The sequence below is a fragment of the Oryza glaberrima genome, chromosome 4, assembly GCF_000147395.1.
Source record: "Oryza glaberrima chromosome 4, OglaRS2, whole genome shotgun sequence".
NCBI lineage: Eukaryota > Viridiplantae > Streptophyta > Magnoliopsida > Poales > Poaceae > Oryza > Oryza glaberrima.
In genome coordinates this window covers 21,251,554-21,268,224 of record NC_068329.1, presented here as the reverse complement: position 1 = coordinate 21,268,224, position 16,671 = coordinate 21,251,554, and the positions used below count along the sequence as shown (strand labels likewise).

At 45.0% G+C, this 16,671-nt stretch overlaps 3 protein-coding genes across 3 annotated transcripts; 1 reads left to right on the top strand and 2 right to left on the bottom strand.

The window, feature by feature from the left end:
- The first annotated feature begins 1,004 nt into the window (after positions 1-1,004).
- On the top strand, positions 1,005-3,396 carry LOC127770222 (malate synthase). Its single transcript, XM_052295889.1, has 4 exons — positions 1,005-1,460; positions 1,545-1,870; positions 2,135-2,465; positions 2,555-3,396. The coding sequence occupies exons 1-4, from the start codon at positions 1,086-1,088 to the stop codon at positions 3,224-3,226; spliced, it is 1,704 nt and encodes a 567-aa protein (XP_052151849.1). The 5' UTR covers positions 1,005-1,085; the 3' UTR covers positions 3,227-3,396.
- A 308-nt stretch (positions 3,397-3,704) lies between these two features.
- Positions 3,705-7,912, bottom strand: LOC127770223 (uncharacterized). The gene is made up of 5 exons (XM_052295891.1): positions 7,638-7,912; positions 5,802-5,958; positions 5,238-5,288; positions 4,555-4,647; positions 3,705-4,057 (listed from the first exon to the last, which is right to left on the bottom strand). The coding sequence occupies exons 1-5, from the start codon at positions 7,733-7,735 to the stop codon at positions 3,989-3,991; spliced, it is 468 nt and encodes a 155-aa protein (XP_052151851.1). The 5' UTR covers positions 7,736-7,912; the 3' UTR covers positions 3,705-3,988.
- A 1,475-nt stretch (positions 7,913-9,387) lies between these two features.
- LOC127769977 (ATP-dependent DNA helicase Q-like 5) lies at positions 9,388-16,594 on the bottom strand. The gene is made up of 20 exons (XM_052295637.1): positions 15,577-16,594; positions 15,385-15,504; positions 15,249-15,302; positions 14,904-15,016; positions 14,472-14,684; positions 14,282-14,360; positions 14,107-14,160; positions 13,961-14,035; positions 13,805-13,858; positions 13,497-13,636; positions 13,290-13,416; positions 12,542-12,640; positions 12,242-12,297; positions 12,050-12,152; positions 11,067-11,195; positions 10,686-10,864; positions 10,544-10,568; positions 10,346-10,461; positions 10,075-10,269; positions 9,388-9,960 (listed from the first exon to the last, which is right to left on the bottom strand). The coding sequence occupies exons 1-19, from the start codon at positions 16,525-16,527 to the stop codon at positions 10,179-10,181; spliced, it is 2,778 nt and encodes a 925-aa protein (XP_052151597.1). The 5' UTR covers positions 16,528-16,594; the 3' UTR covers positions 9,388-9,960; positions 10,075-10,178.
- Between the last annotated feature and the right edge of the window lie 77 nt (positions 16,595-16,671).

Here is a 16,671-nt window from a genome sequence, read left to right as displayed (position 1 = left end):
AAGTGCCCATGCACGCACGCGATCGAGCTGATTGATGCGCACCGCACTTGCTCCCCGTCTGCCTTATCGTAACCACCACGTCTACTGATCCGTCTCCATATGCACGCTGATGCATGCCGCATCGTCATCCATCTCATCCAACGCCTTATATAAACACACGCCGGGCAAAGCAGCAAAGGTTAGTGGCGTGAGTTGAGTGTCATTTGTTAGACAAGCTAATGCAATTTATTTGGAATAACATATATACAGTTTTAGCTGATGGGACACAGTGAGCTTCCCGCGCTTAACACGACCATCGCCAGTGAACAAACACGGTTATGTTAGCTCAGAAACTGCAAACTACAGAACTTAATTGGGTGATGAATTTGGATGTATGCGCGATTAATTCAGCTTGAATTGGCTTGTACAACACCAGCTAGCTGCTTTGCGCATAGACAACGAAACTTGGCCTTAATTAGTCATTTTGGTGAGGCTTCAGTACTCAGATTTTCTGAAAGGGCTTAATTACTTAACTTTGTATTAGAAACCTGGAGCACCTCTTCATTAGTCCATCCATAAATTCCTCTCTCACAAAAGAAACGAACTGTGTATGGTTACTCTCTGAAAATAAGCCAGGAGCTTTTGACATCTATGTAGGTTGGTAACTGGTAAGTAAAACAAAATCCCCAGCAATCAACGGTCGGCCACACCTACAAATTAAGTACTTTGAACTGTGGTTCCTTCTTTTTACAATTAGATTGCATTGCTATATAAGGCAGTTTATGCATGGATTATGGTTGCTATGTTTGTTGTTGTGCATATGACACTTATTTTTCAAATTGTAGTGGCTCTGCAAAACCTAGCATCATGATAATTTCCAGAGTCCGCTTCAGCATTACAAACTAGTGCAATCTTGATCTCTTTGGAGAAAAATGACAAAATTTCATCCTTGCCACATCATCAAAGACGATAGTCTTCAAATTTTACACTACCTCTCGCGTATATATTTGGAGTTATACAACGGAAGGAAGCACACTCTCTGCACACTCCCATTTTCTACTCACACTTGGGATCGGTGCTCGAACGAATTCCACTCGACTGACTCCATGGCCACCAACGCCGCAGCGCCGCCGTGCCCGTGCTACGACACGCCGGAGGGCGTGGACATCCTCGGCCGGTACGACCCGGAGTTCGCGGCCATCCTCACCCGCGACGCGCTGGCCTTCGTGGCCGGCCTGCAGCGCGAGTTCCGCGGCGCCGTCCGGTACGCCATGGAGCGCAGGCGGGAGGCGCAGCGGCGGTACGACGCCGGCGAGCTCCCCCGGTTCGACCCGGCCACGAGGCCCGTCCGCGAGGCAGGCGGCTGGGCGTGCGCCCCCGTGCCGCCGGCCATCGCCGACCGCACCGTCGAGATCACCGGCCCCGCCGAGCCGCGCAAGATGGTCATCAACGCCCTCAACTCCGGCGCCAAGGTCTTCATGGTAAGCAGCACACAACTCCGGCGCGCCATCGGTGAGGATCTTGACGTGGCGTGAGCGTGACGTCGTGGTTATTGTGGGTGCAAGGCTGACTTCGAGGACGCGCTGTCGCCGACGTGGGAGAACCTGATGCGCGGGCAGGTGAACCTGCGCGACGCGGTGGCCGGCACGATCACCTACCGCGACGCGGCGCGAGGGCGGGAGTACAGGCTCGGTGACCGCCCCGCGACGCTCTTCGTGAGGCCGCGCGGCTGGCACCTCCCCGAGGCGCACGTCCTCGTCGACGGCGAGCCGGCCATCGGCTGCCTCGTCGACTTCGGCCTCTACTTCTTCCACAGCCACGCCGCCTTCCGCTCCGGCCAGGGCGCCGGCTTCGGCCCCTTCTTCTACCTCCCCAAGATGGAGCACTCTAGGTAAGCACGCACAAACACATCCATCCATGGCGCACTGGCACAAAGCTTGTGATGATCAAGACATGGGCATATCTAAGTTCAAATTCTGGCTGGTACGCAATTAATAAAAAAAAAATAGCCCCGCTTTCATTCCACGTTTGATACTTAAGGAACCTTGCGTGAGGGAGAGTGCTTAGAATATGGAGTGAATTACCTGATTTTTATCACCAACATACGTTTTGGGGTTGAACTGATCGATGTATGTAACTTTTTTTTTTAATGCAGGGAGGCGAGGATATGGAAGGGGGTGTTCGAGAGGGCGGAGAAGGAGGCGGGGATAGGGAGGGGGAGCATCAGGGCGACGGTGCTGGTGGAGACGCTGCCGGCGGTGTTCCAGATGGAGGAGATCCTGCACGAGCTGCGCGACCACTCGGCGGGGCTCAACTGCGGCCGCTGGGACTACATCTTCAGCTACGTCAAGACGTTCCGCGCCCGCCCCGACCGCCTCCTCCCCGACCGCGCCCTCGTCGGCATGGCCCAGCACTTCATGCGCTCCTACTCCTACCTCCTCATCCAGACCTGCCACCGCCGCGGCGTCCACGCCATGGGCGGCATGGTCAGTCATCGAAAAAAGATCGATCCACTCGCCCGTTGGAGAGCTCCTCGAGCTAGTTGATTAACCAAACGGTTGCTGATGTGGTGCAGGCGGCGCAGATCCCGATCAAGGACGACGCGGCAGCGAACGAGGCGGCGCTGGAGCTGGTGCGCAAGGACAAGCTGCGGGAGGTGCGCGCCGGGCACGACGGGACGTGGGCGGCGCACCCGGGGCTCATCCCGGCGATCCGGGAGGTGTTCGAGGGACACCTCGGAGGGAGGCCGAACCAGATCGACGCGGCGGCTGGCGACGCCGCCCGTGCCGGCGTCGCCGTCACGGAGGAGGACCTGCTCCAGCCGCCGCGCGGGGCGCGCACGGTGGAGGGCCTGCGCCACAACACGCGCGTCGGCGTGCAGTACGTCGCGGCGTGGCTATCCGGGTCGGGCTCCGTGCCGCTGTACAACCTGATGGAGGACGCCGCCACCGCGGAGATCAGCCGGGTGCAGAACTGGCAGTGGCTCCGGCACGGCGCGGCGCTGGACGCCGGCGGCGTGGAGGTCCGGGCCACGCCCGAGCTGCTGGCGCGCGTCGTGGAGGAGGAGATGGCGAGGGTGGAGGCCGAGGTGGGCGCCGAGAGGTTCCGGCGCGGCCGGTACGCGGAGGCCGGCAGGATCTTCAGCCGGCAGTGCACCGCGCCGGAGCTGGACGACTTCCTCACGCTCGACGCGTACAACCTCATCGTGGTGCACCACCCCGGAGCATCGTCGCCGTGCAAGCTCTGAGAGCCTGAGCACATGTATACCTCATCGTTGTAGCTACATATAATAAGGACGAGGCTTCAAACTTTACTCTTAGAATACTTACATATATATACAAGGTGGTAATAACTCTCTTCGTGTAACTTCTCCGAGTACTTTGCTCATACTTATTAAGAAAATATTTTTGTTTGATCTGTGATCTGTGTAAGAGAGAAACAGAGAACAATTCCTGTTTGTTTGCACTAGAAATTCTGAAATATCAAATATATCAGGTTTACCGAGAGGAAATAACAAAAAGTTCTTGCATTTCAGGATTCAGAGGAAAACAGATTAGTCTGAACTATGAATGACAGTAAAACAGCATAGGCACACACACTACTGAGTACTGCCCAGGACCAAATTTCGGGACATTTGTATGGTAGTAACATTCTAGGTCTAACAAGCACAGCACAGTAAAATAATAAACTAAGGACAGTGATGCAGAACTTAAAATATCACTGCGTGCCAGAAAGAAAAGTTGACAGCATGATCATTGCCAGTTGTATAACAAAGGTTGATCACATGAGCTTCCAATTCACAGTAAATTTCTACGATGTACAGCACCAACTGAACTACAATCTACCTCCTACAACGCAGACCTACACCGGTTAGGAACCTTATAGTATAGCCATAAAACTGAGCATTTGTACAAATCACATCCAAGAGGAGATTTGAGTTTTCATGCTTCACAACTCATCAGCGATGCGATATGAGGTGATCAAGCAAATACCTACGAGTAATGCGTGTCTAAGAACTCCATAGAGCTAAGCGCATAACAACAGCTATAAGGATTCCAAGGATGCAACCGGCCACAACCTGACATAAAAAAGAGATCGAAATTACATTTAGATTACAAGCATATAATGTATATCTGGTGATGATTCTGACAAGCATAAGAAATGCCCAATAGCCGATGTGAGCATGGTAGTAGAAGAGTGTAAAAATGCTGGGGCACATGCAAAACCTCCTCTTCTTGAAACAATGACAACTGCATATTCGCACCCCCCACCCCCCCCCCCACCCCCCCCCCCCAAAAAAAAAAACAGAGTAGATAATGTATCTGTAAGATGTCCTATGACTTAACCTACTGTTTATTTCTTCAGAGAAGTTTTAAGTGTTTGTTAACGATATTGTGTTTGTATCATACCAATGAACTTTCGACAGTTGCATTATATTAGGGTGCTACAAGGTGTATCTAGTATCTGCCTTTATGCTTAGAGAATCTTCCTACGGTTCTTTCTGCTTTGAATATCAGTATTTACAAGGCCACAGAAATAGCTAAAATTCGACAGAATCATGCAAACTAAGCTAACCTGAGGAACTGTGTGTCCAAGAATTTCACGCAATGGCTTTGTCTCTGATAATGGATGCTCTTCTGGTAGCTCGTACACAATTTGATTCAATACCTGAAAGATTTGCATCAACAATATTAGTACGCTCTGACTTTAGTCATTTAAAATAAAATAGAGCATATCAGATAGCACATATTTACTGGACCATCCAAATCTACAATTCAACATTAACTGATGGCGGAGTGACCAGAAGAACAAGAACGTTTTCTCACAAGGAAATGTCACTTCAAAGTTCAAACTACAACATACAGTTGGCATTGTCTAAATTTATTCTCCACATAAAAGTGAAAAGGTAAAGAGTTCAGGCCAAGCAGAAGTTAAACATACAGTTGCCATTATCTAAATTTTCTTGCTGGCATAAAAGTGGATAGGTCCATGAATTCAGGCCAAAAGTGTTGACCCAATAAGGATATCAAATTTTATGAGCCCAAGAAACAGAAGTTGAAGGACAAGAATATTAAAGCTGACATATTAGCCCAACAAACAACACTGCATGTCAAAAATCTAAATGCCAGCTATAGATAATCGAATTCTGTTTATTAGTCCATGAAGATACAATCAGAAGCTGCCATGGAAAACCCTTTCATTCTATTATATCCTGTTCAAACAGAAGGCTGAAACCTTTCAGGATGAGAAAGACAAACCTCTGCCTGCTTCCCAGCATGTAAGCGAACTCCAAAAGCATCATGCATCACCTACAAACACAAGTTAAAGAAAAAAAGAAAATCAAATAATATAGACATAAGCATTTAGATCAAACAAGATAGTTGTATTTCCCAACTAGGTAGTACTGTTCAACGAGGCAGAGGCAATTGATATTGTCATGAAGATGCACTTGAAACAGAAGCTTTGCATTGTACAAGAGCAAACACAAATATAGATCAGTGTTGTATATGAGATTTAATTTTTCATTTGTAATTCCATCCATGACACTAAACTCACTCATTTACATGTAGGCTTAGACCATATCAAATGGCAAAAATGAGATGATAGAACGAGTTAGTGGGAAAAAAAACATAAATGTCTTATCTAACTAATACTGAGCAAAGTATTTCATATATGCAGAAGGGCATCTGTTTGTGTGGAACCAATGAAATGAATGCAAAATTCTCTCATATTTTCCTCTATAGTATCATACTCATGCAACAGAAGTTACAGAAGCAGCTAAGACCTAAAGATACAAATAAGAATCAAGAACATCTACTCACCACACATGCAATAATTACTGAAGTTGCAAAGGTGGCGCTACGATAGCCTTCTTGGATTCCTATGGCCACTGCAAGTGCTGTCACTGTGGCTGAGTGGGATGATGGCATCCCCCCAGAAGCTATAAGTTGCCTGGCATCCCAACGCTTCTCTTTAAACCTGCATCAAATCAGTTAATCAATGATAGAATAGTTATTTAGGGTTTTCAATAAAACAATAAAACATTAGTACAATAGGTAATTGATAAACATTAGCACAATAGGGAATTATTTCTGGCGCCACCTATGATTTTCTGACAGGTTAAATTGCAGAAAGTATATTGTTTTTTTTTTGGGAAAATTTGTTATTCATATATATAGATTACTGGTGTTCAAGATTTTCATCGCCCCCCTTTCACATTCAGATTGAAGATAGCAATACAATTAGAGAAAAGGCAAAACACCTCATACACATTAGATCAGAACAAGACAACAGGAGTGATCGAATTCCTGACAGACTATACATGAAGTATTATCTAAATTTCTAGCTGGCAAGCTTTCACGAGGGCCGTATGTAGTCCTTGTATATACTGTTCCTGGTCTAGTCCTTTATCTACTAATTTTGTATAACATTTTTTTCCTTACCTTACTTAATGAAATTAGAAAGATAAATGTTTTCCAGTTTGAAAACAAAAGATCCTGTCCTGATGCCAATTCAATGTGTATTTATTTTTGAAATCACCTAGTGATTTTTGGTGATTTAAAAAATAACCTGTACAACAAAGCATATTGTACTGTGCAGCACAAAAATGTGACACACTTGATACTTAAATACAACAATAGTGCCTATTTTATGTCTGATAAACCCATAACAGAATACAGATACCAACTATTGTCCTAGTGATTTCAAAAATAACCTGCACAACAAAGCATATTATACTGTGCAACACAAAAATGTGAGACACTTGATACTTAAATACAACAATTGCGACTATTTCATGTCTGATACGCCCATAACAGATACCAACTATTGTCTTAAATCTTCCAGAAATATCAAGGAAGACCAAGCTTACTTTAATTAATAATTTTACTACACTCATTATTTGCAAGCAATCTGCACAACTCTTGCCTAAAAGTACTATAAAGTAGAACCAACGTGAGTCAGAAAAATATATCAAATTGCCCAGTAAAAATTTCACAGGGCACTAAAATGCCCTCAGGCTATAGTAATAAGGCACTAAGTAGCAAAACACCCTGTTATTAGTGTCTCTCAAGTAATGCTCTCAACCAGTAGTTCACGACAAAACGTACCAAAAATGTAAACGAAATCGTGCAAGCGCACTACAGTAGCCGTCCAACTCTCACATCACGCTGGATTTAGAAATCCTGTTTGTCTCTTCTAGACAAAAGCATCCCAAGAAAAGCAGTTCTACCCCCTACAGAAGCAGTTGCTGCAGATCACACTGTCAAAGCCAAGCAAAATACAGAAATAGGAAAAGGATCTCTCTAACCTCCGTGAGGATCTACGGGCTAGCTACAATCCAAACCATGCCAGCGAACCAAAAAAAAAAAAACAAATCTAGGACGCCTCAGCTCCTCGTAGGCCTCAAATCTCAATTCTCCAAGTCAGCTCCTTGTTTCTACCAACGCGCAAACCACGAAACGCAACATCGAAGCCAACGAGACCTCGCCCCCACGATTCCCACCGATTACGCAATGCTAAAACACCGAACCACACGTCTCCAGCGATCGAGAACGGCCACCGCCATGGAGCCAAACCGTCACCCACAAACGCAGCGCGTGGAGGGGAGCGGCCGCCGAGCGGGGGCGCAGAGGGAGAGATAGGGCAACTCGACTCACCAGGTGGTGAAGAATTTGGAGGACTGCGCGAGCGCGAACGCCACGAGCGCCGCGACGAGCGGGTAGTTCACCGCGGCGGCGGCGGCGGCGGCGGCCATCTCCGACTCCGCGGCGCGGGAGCCTTCGCCTTCTCCTCGAAGAGCGAGTCAGCGAGAGGGAGAGGGAGAGGGGAGGGGGTTCCAACTCCCCGCGAGGAAGCAACGAGAGCGGCGAGGAGAGGAGTCGAGAGGAGGAGAGGCTTCTTCTGGGGTTTATTGATTTTTTTTTTCCTTTTTGGAACGGTTCGGTCTTTGTTTGCGAGCTCTTTTCCTAGGTTCTTCTTTGCTTGCTCGTTTTCTTTTTTCTCTTCTTCTTTTCTCGCCTCCAAGTTTTCATAATTTAGGAGCGAATATTCTCTGTAACGAAGGTATGTAGTGTTGTGTATTAAATTGTAGGCGCAGCTGTTATTTTAAGACCCATGCACCTCTGAGTACTCTAAACAATAATGCTTCTAATTTAAGAGCTTATGGTAAATACGATTTCTTCTATTGAGTAATCTTTAGTTCCTCTAAAGATTATAGATATAATCCCTCCCTTTTATTTAAATTTATAGCTAAAAATAATTATAGAATTTAGAAAAAATAAACCCGAAGCTAGAAGATCTAGTTTTTTTTCAGATTATCGCCAGTTGACTACTCAGCCTATCGATTGTTTCTTAAAATCTCGAGTAATCTTAAATATGGTATTGTACACTGAAAGATAATTGTTTCTTTTCTAAATGAAGGCATTGTGATTCATTACATAACTCAAGTAGAACTTATCTTAAACATGGTAGTGTATTGTACACTGAAAGATAATTGATTCTTAAAATCTCGAGTTATCTTAAATATGGTAGCGTATTGTACACTGAAAGATAATTGTTTCTTTTTCTTAATGAAATTGTGTGTTCCAAAGGGGCTACATAGCATAATATTTACGTGTTGCAAAAAGAATGTACTGTATAATCTTCAACGGCAAAGAAACAATGTGCACTGTGCACAGCACGAGGAACTTCCCTGCACGTTGGCACGTAGGACTTCGGTGCTAAATGCCTTGTTGGGCAGGAGGCTGAGAATATGCTTCGGGTCGCCAGGTTGGAGCCGCCGAATATGCCTCTTCGCTCCCCTTACACGTCGCTGTACTTTAGTAAATTGATGTGGAGCATCTTTCTAATCTAATTCTGAAGGCAACAACCACCTTCGTTTTCAGCGGTTTTAATCCCAACATTAAACCTGCTAACACATGGCTTAACGCTAAAAATACATTTGCCGTGTCGTGTCAGCCTGGTAAACTGCGGCAACCGTGCGGGTAACATCTTTTGATGCAACCTCACAAAAATCGTCTTGAGCAGCCCACGGTTCTCCTTCGTCGCACATAGATTAGGTTAGACACGGTGTCCCCGGCTACAGCCGCCCCCGTACAGGCGTACATACACCAGCTATACTGATTGAAAATACGCAATCAAGTGCAGGACCCTTTGTCACTCAGATCCAGCGAAGCGACGAGCAATCACCGCACGCACGTCAAATGAATCTGGTTTCGTGAAGCCGCATGCCCCGTGAAGAATGGCTCGCTCTCGCTCCACGTGAAGTGAAGCCGCGCAAGAATGGGCCAGGAGACAGAAGGAAAGCACATGGGGCGCCCCATGGCAAATGGTACGGTACACTAGCACGCATCCACCTCAGGGTATATTACCCTTTCGATCCGAAATAAATTAATCTAGTACAAGATATAACACATAATATTCGAATTCGTAGTATTAAAATATATCACACCATACATCATGTGTCATGTTAACTTTGGGTCGAAGGGAGTAAGCAAATGAGAATAGGAGGGCGGGGAAATAGATATGTACCTGGCCACCTGGGACTTGGGGAGATTTTTTGCAGTGGAAACGTAACAGAATTGGGTCTACGCAAGGATGGCCCATGGTGAAGAGAGGAGATACTGCAGTGGCAACCAGGTTTCCGGTGCTTTACTGTGACACTTCACACTTTACCCGCCCGTCGAAGAGTTGATTCTCATTTGGAAAGGAAAAGGAGAACGATAATTAGATATGGAGCAGTGTTGTCTGTACAAGAAGAATGGGTTCTGCTTCTGACTCTTGCTTCCGATATACTCCAGTCGTGCGAGCGGCATCATTCTCTTCACCCAAGCAGAATTACTGAGCTGGCACCCCTCAATCATACGGCAGAAAAGCCTCTTAGCCAGCTCGACGGGAAAGCGTTCCTGGGGTAGACACACGCATACCTAGCAGAAGTTTCCTCTGCAGGAGGATGCTCACTGCAACGCCTTCTTTACGTGCCTATATATATACAAGGTGAAGGACAAATTGCAGTCAGTGTCAAGCGTACGACAAGACAATCAGAGTAGTGTTAAGTAAAGGAAACAATCAGGGCAGTGGCCAGTGGGCGCAGACCTCCTTTAGATGCCTATCTGATTGGGTGGCCGCGGTGGCTTGCAAGCATACGAGTATGTATGTACAGGTAGCTGGGGGCAAGAACTGTTCTTGATCGCCAACTGCTAGCACTGTTCCCCTTTTCCGACAAGTTTAACCAGTTCAGCTTTGGCTGCTTCCATGACCAGTGGAAAATCAACCTCCACATAACGTCCCCTGTCAGCAAAGATTCAGGTTCAGGTAAATAGGTGACAGAGGAAAATAATGAGAAAAGGCAGCCAGAGAGGCAGACCAGAAGTGATTTTTGGACCAAGTGACAGATGGAAAAGCAGGGCTCGAGATGCCGTGCATAATCCTCGCAACAGCCCTCGGGGTGAACTTTGCGAATGAGTTGCTTTGAATGAACACCTAGAAGTATGGTGGAGATACAATTGGAATTATTGCATTATACAGAATCACAAGGGAAATGTATCACATCATCAGTGCTTACCTTTATATCGGCTTGCAAGAATGGGCTGCAAAAAAAGTAAGATGAAATGCTTCAGTCGGATAAATTTTAGATTGGAACATCACAAGAAACAAATGGCAAGTAATGCTCTGTTAAGTTCGATCTAGAAAAAGAGTACAGAAACCTGCTCTTCTGCAGCTGAGTGCGGCAATCATTCTCTGAGGTGCCATCGTCCTTGCTGAAGTACTCCATAATCTTCTTCTGAATGCACGGAGTGTGCTGGGAACCAGAGCATCCTCCCGTCCTTTTACACCCTTTGACAGCAAAGTTTGCAAGAGCAAACATAGCATCTAACTTACTGATCTGTTTGAACAGCAGATTCCATGAATCAGTATATCTAACTTCTATTTTTACTCTAATTTCATTGAATCCGCTTTCTTGCTCAAACTTGTATTAGTACCACAACTTAAATCCTTACAAAAGAAAACAGAACTTATGTAGTAAAGATTGGCAATTTACAATATGAAGCAAAATGAATATTCAAGAGAGGCAATTTAAGAAGCACCTTTGAGCTTTCTACTTCAGAAAGCCATTTTGTGAGATTTGCTGAAAGAGCATTGAAGTCATCTGGCCTCCACAAGATCACATAACAGTAAGCAGGATCTTTCAATTCAAATGATATTTCTCCTGAAAACTAAATAACAGAGGAACAAAGAAAGTTTAAGGCTTCAACATATACATATTTGCAATACTTGCTAAATACCTGTGCGTTGCAGCGGATTATAGAAATAAAAAAATTGAGTCCATTTTCTGAAAAAAAAATTGTTTCTGTTTGGTTGAAACAAAATGCTTCATCTTTATGAAACAAAAAGAAAAGGGACATGCTTATAGGATTGTAGTTTTCCAAAGTGAGACATAAACCCTTAAATGCATTTTCACGTGACAATAAAACACGTATTAATAATAAATCGTGCAGTGTGACCAATTTAAAACTACAAATAAAACTAAAATGTTTGTGAGTTTTTCACTTTAATCAAGGTGAAAAAGAAGCAAACCATTAGAAACAACAAATATACAGGGAGCATAGCAATCATGTGTATACTGGTCTCATAGCCTGATAGCCCCATACATCAGTGGTGGTGGCACCACTAGAGTCTTTTAAAAGGAATATAGATGATCATAGAAAAGAAAAACGAGCAGTGGTCAACAGTCATCACAACCAGACTATAAGCCTATACTACGTGATCATATCTTCTGGAATCTGGATAATAACAGCAATAACCATTCTAAGATAACCATTAGCGCAAGACCGATAATGGTAGAGTTTGCCAGAACATATGTAAGCAACATGAAGTAAATAAGTAGATAATGATAGGCTAAACTAAAGGTTAAAATAGCATGACTCCAAACAACTAGCAAGAATGAGTTTCTACTCAGTTCATACACTAGGCAGAGCTCCTATCCTTTCTTTCAAAAAAGTTGCAACAGATGATGCAGCCCAAACAAATATGTTTAACATTCTAGCTAATTTAGAAGAGAAGGGCAAACCTTTAGTTTATGTAGGTGATCAAATACTTCATTCATAGTGATCTTCAGATCATTAGCTATTCTTGGTATGTCAAAGACATAATGTCCATCCTTCATCTCTGATCTGCTTTCTCCACGAATTCAGAATCGACATCTTAGAAATGTGTAGCACATTCAGAAAAAATTTTGGAACAAAAGTTGATAGTGTGTTACCTATTCAAAACCGATCTAATTAGTATATCCTTGTCAGCAAGCAGTTGTGGTGATGTCTGCATCAATTTAATCCAATGATCAAGATATGAAAGAAAAATGAATATTGCTTGACAAAATAACAATGAACATGGTAAATCCATGATTTTTTTTTAAGTAAAGGCAAGCCATGTTAATTAAGTGTCTAGGCGGTGAACAATTAAGATCACTCATTGTTACATGACAGACAAGAAGATCGTCAACTGAGCATCTTGACACGCAAATCAAAAAAGGTCCAGATCACTGGAGAAGCCTGTGGCATACCTTGTGAAAATACAGTGTGCAGGTAACACTGAACTGAGGAAGTAAACGGATGTATTGTTGATCACCAATTTCCAGCTGTGTGAGAATTGTCAAAAGCACCTGCATTGTTAGAAAAATAAGAAGATAAGATCATTGAATCTAAAAATTTGCTGGACCATTTAATATTTTCGGTCATTCAGGAACTAAAAGGCTTTAGGATAAGAGTATTATAAAGAAGTGCATGAAGATATTGGTGGGAAAGGTGGATTCCATGTAAAATATTAGGGGAAGAAACTGTCTAACGGCTTCAGAGAAAAAGTCTATAAATGCTATTCCTTGTAGTATTCCTGGAACCTAAATGCATTATAGCTGATTCCAATTGCATGGAATGGCAATGTGGTTTTGACTGGAAGAGTAACATTAAGAGATTAATAGAATGTGGAAACAACTTCCGTAAACTAAACACTGGAATCTTCTTGGGGCATCATACCGATAATTTTCTCTATGATGTTCTGAACAATTGAATGCTAGACAGCTCATCCACTAAGACATCATTTAAGCTAAGAAATAAAATTTAGTGACATTGCAAATTCTTACAGAGCACAGCAAATAGCCATCAAACACACGTGCCCCAAAAATTGATATCCATTTGACCCGTTCAGTATAACATAGTGCGAGCAAACTAGGCCTATGTAGGTAGTAGGATGAGTGCATGACATAAGAAACTAGGTGCATGCTGGCCTGAAGAGGAAGGTCCGAAGGTGCAAACCTCTTCTTTTATATCAAACTTGCGTGAGGTCAACTCTTTAGCCAATGAACAAATGCACCCAGTTGTGTTCTCAGAGGAAAATATCTGGTAAAGAAATTTGCTCATTGCATATCCATCAACACCATCACTGCCAAGAAAAGGTTGCTCGGTGAAATTATAGGAAAACTGTGGCAGGCAGAGCATGTTGATTAGGAAAAAAAGATTCACCTGTGTGAAAGACTACGGATCTTATAGAATGTTGCTGAGTCAAGAAGTAGATGACAGTGTGATAACCGTCCATCCCTTCCAGCACGCCCAGTTTCCTGGATGTATTCTTCTAAGCTTTCTGGCAAGCTATAGTGAATCACCTTTAAGGGTGGAATGCTCAAGTCAGACCATTAACATAATTTAGTTATGCTTAACGTTATGAGATACACAAAATTTGAGATAGTGTAGAAATGAAGTTCACTTAAAAACAAGGAGCAAATGCAATTCTATCATACAGTTTGAGCATCATAATGTATGTATATCCATACCCCTTCGACATCACTCTTATCAAGACCCATGCCAAATGCCACAGTTGCAACAACCTTTGCTCAAGGATGGAGAAAACAAATGTTAGACACCACGTCTTACATAATGCATTTGACGAGAAAAGGTCATGCCAAAGAACTAAAGAAGAAACCACATACCACTCTTATTTTGTTAGAGCAAAATAGCTCCTGTACACGGCTCCTGTTCTTAATCAGAAGTCCACTATGGTAGCTCTATAAAACAATAGAATATGTAATTAAAGTTGGCGCAGCAAATTAATATCAAGCTAAAGATTAATGTCAACCTTGGCAGTAATGTTGTTATCACACAAGTACTTAGAGACGAAGTCAGTTTCTGCCTGTTCGCAATAATTAAAAAGGGGTCAAATCTTCATATAGTGCATACACATTTAGGGTATATAGACAGATGCGTGGTCTTTGGAACATCTTTAGGATTTTTTTTTAAAAAAAAAAACATACCTGAAACTTGCAGTAGACAATAATACTTCTCATGTCAACAAAAGGGGGAGACTTCAATAATAACATCAAATCTTTCAGTCTGCATACGTGCAAATGCTCTTGAAAACCAGATAGCATACCTTGTTTCACATGTAAATACGTATTAAACTGACTCTGGTTGCATTCATGGGTGCAAAGAGAAGTGGCCTACCTGTTATCACTTGTGCTGATAGACAGCTGTAGATTTTCTCTTATTTGAGATGTTTGAATGAGATTATCAGATGGTATTTCTAAGGCATTCATTATCTCCTCCAAGGTTTGGGTCGTTGCAGTTGCAGTCATTGCAAGAATACATTGAACATTGAGCTTTCTCCTAAGTAGTGACGCTCGGAGTCTCAGATATGAAGGTCTAAAATTATGAGACCTGTACATTCAGTCAGGAATAAGTTATAAACTTAGCAAGACAGTTGTACTAACTGTCTAACACTACACAACAAGTGAATAATAAACTAGGAAAACAAAACAACGGTAAAATTAATAAGATGTATCACAAAAATGATGTGAACACAAAAGTAATAACACAGTACCAACTGTAAAGAAGTATCATGTCTTCTCAACTGAACTAAGAACAATGTCAGCTCACCATTCAGAAATGCAATGAGCTTCATCAATCGCCACAAGAGATATTGGTAGTGTGTCCCTAAATATCAGGAGGAATTCTTCGTTCAAGAATCTCTCAGGGGAAACAAAAAGCACCTGATCCCAAAAATAAAGAATCTCAGCATAACCTAGCAAAACATTGAAGCGCAAAAAAAAAAATACATTTGTGCTTCTTAATGATTCATGTTCTAGTTACTCCAAGAAAAATGCCGCACTGGAAGAATTGATAAAGATAGTAAGGAAATGTTCTCTAGATAAGGCAGCATCAAGGCTGTAGTCACTGGAGAATGCTTAAACTGATCAGATGTCGACATTAAGAAAATTGTACCTTTATTTCCCCTGCACGCAGCCTTTGTAGTGTATCATGAAACTCATCCGATGTCTGGATAAATGAGGTAATGTTACACAATAGTCAAAACAAGAATGGATGGAACTAGCAGCAACTGCAAACATTTTGCCTTTACCTGACTGCTCGCAAGAAGGCCACCTGGCAGAAATGCAGGGAGCTTCCTCAATTGATCAACCATCAAGGAAAGCAGTGGACTCACCACCAGTGTCAGTCCAGGCAAAATCATAGCAGGCACCTGAGAAAATAGCATCATCAACTTTTCAGCACCGACCAATATAAACTTAATAGCTCAAATTTTGAAGCATACCTGGTAGCATAGCGACTTGCCCGCACCAGTGGGCAGCACAAGCATTGTTGACTCCCCTGCAACAATTTGCTGGATCGCCTCAAGCTGCCCCTGGCGGAACGAATCGTGCCCATATGCTGCATTCAGCAAGCTCTTGAGATTTTGCTCCGATGGGTCCTCCCTCACACTCTCGACAGCCTCCAGAACACTATCGCTAGCTGCCTGCTTCTCCCGCTCCAGCAGGGCCTCCGCCACGAGATCCCCTTCCTCGTCGCCCTGAGAACGGGGTGTTGCACCGGCGGCGCGCTGCCGCCGCCAGGATCGGCATTTCGTCGAGCGCTTGGCCTGCGAATTCTTGAACGTCCTCCTCCTGCCGTACCCGTTGATGTTCAGACGCACGAAGTTGCCCTCGGATCCCCCTCTTGCCCGCTTCGGCTGCTCCGCCGCCGCCGACGCGGCCGCTACCTCCGACACGGAGTTGGGGTGCACCCGCTTGGGCCTGGTCTGCGGCGGCGCGTCGGTGGCGGCGGTCGGGGGCGGCCGCGGAGCGGCGCTCGGAACCTCGGAGGGGGCGGACGAAGCGGGAGCCGTGAAGGCGGTGGCTGGATCGAAGGAAGGGTTGCGCGACTGGACGAGACGGCGGAAGGAGGACGACGAGGCAGTGCCGGAGGCCGCGGTGAGAGCAGAGCCGGCGGCGATGCGCGCGGCGAGGCCGTGCGGATCGGAGAGCGCGGCGGCGCGGAGCGTAGGCGGAGGCGGCGGGGCTGGCGCGGGCGCGGAGGCAGCGGGCGGCGTGGGCTTGAGCTTGGGTTTGGTGGGGGCGGCGGGCCTAGTACGGTGCTTGGGCGGAGGAGGAGGAGGAGGAGGCGGCGCCGGGCGAGGAGGCGAGCGGCGGCGTGGCGGGGAGGCGGAGACGTCGGAGAGGAGGGATCCCTCGGAGTCCGAGTCGGCGGCGTGGGGCGGGGAGTACATCTCCGGAGGCGGCGGGCGCGGCTGCGGAGGCAGAGATTGTGGCGCCGGCGCGGGGCCGACGAGGGAGGAGAGAGACGGAAGGGGAAGTAGGGGAATTGGAGGGAAATTTGAGAAGATAGCAATATTTTTGGCGCGCTAAGCTGC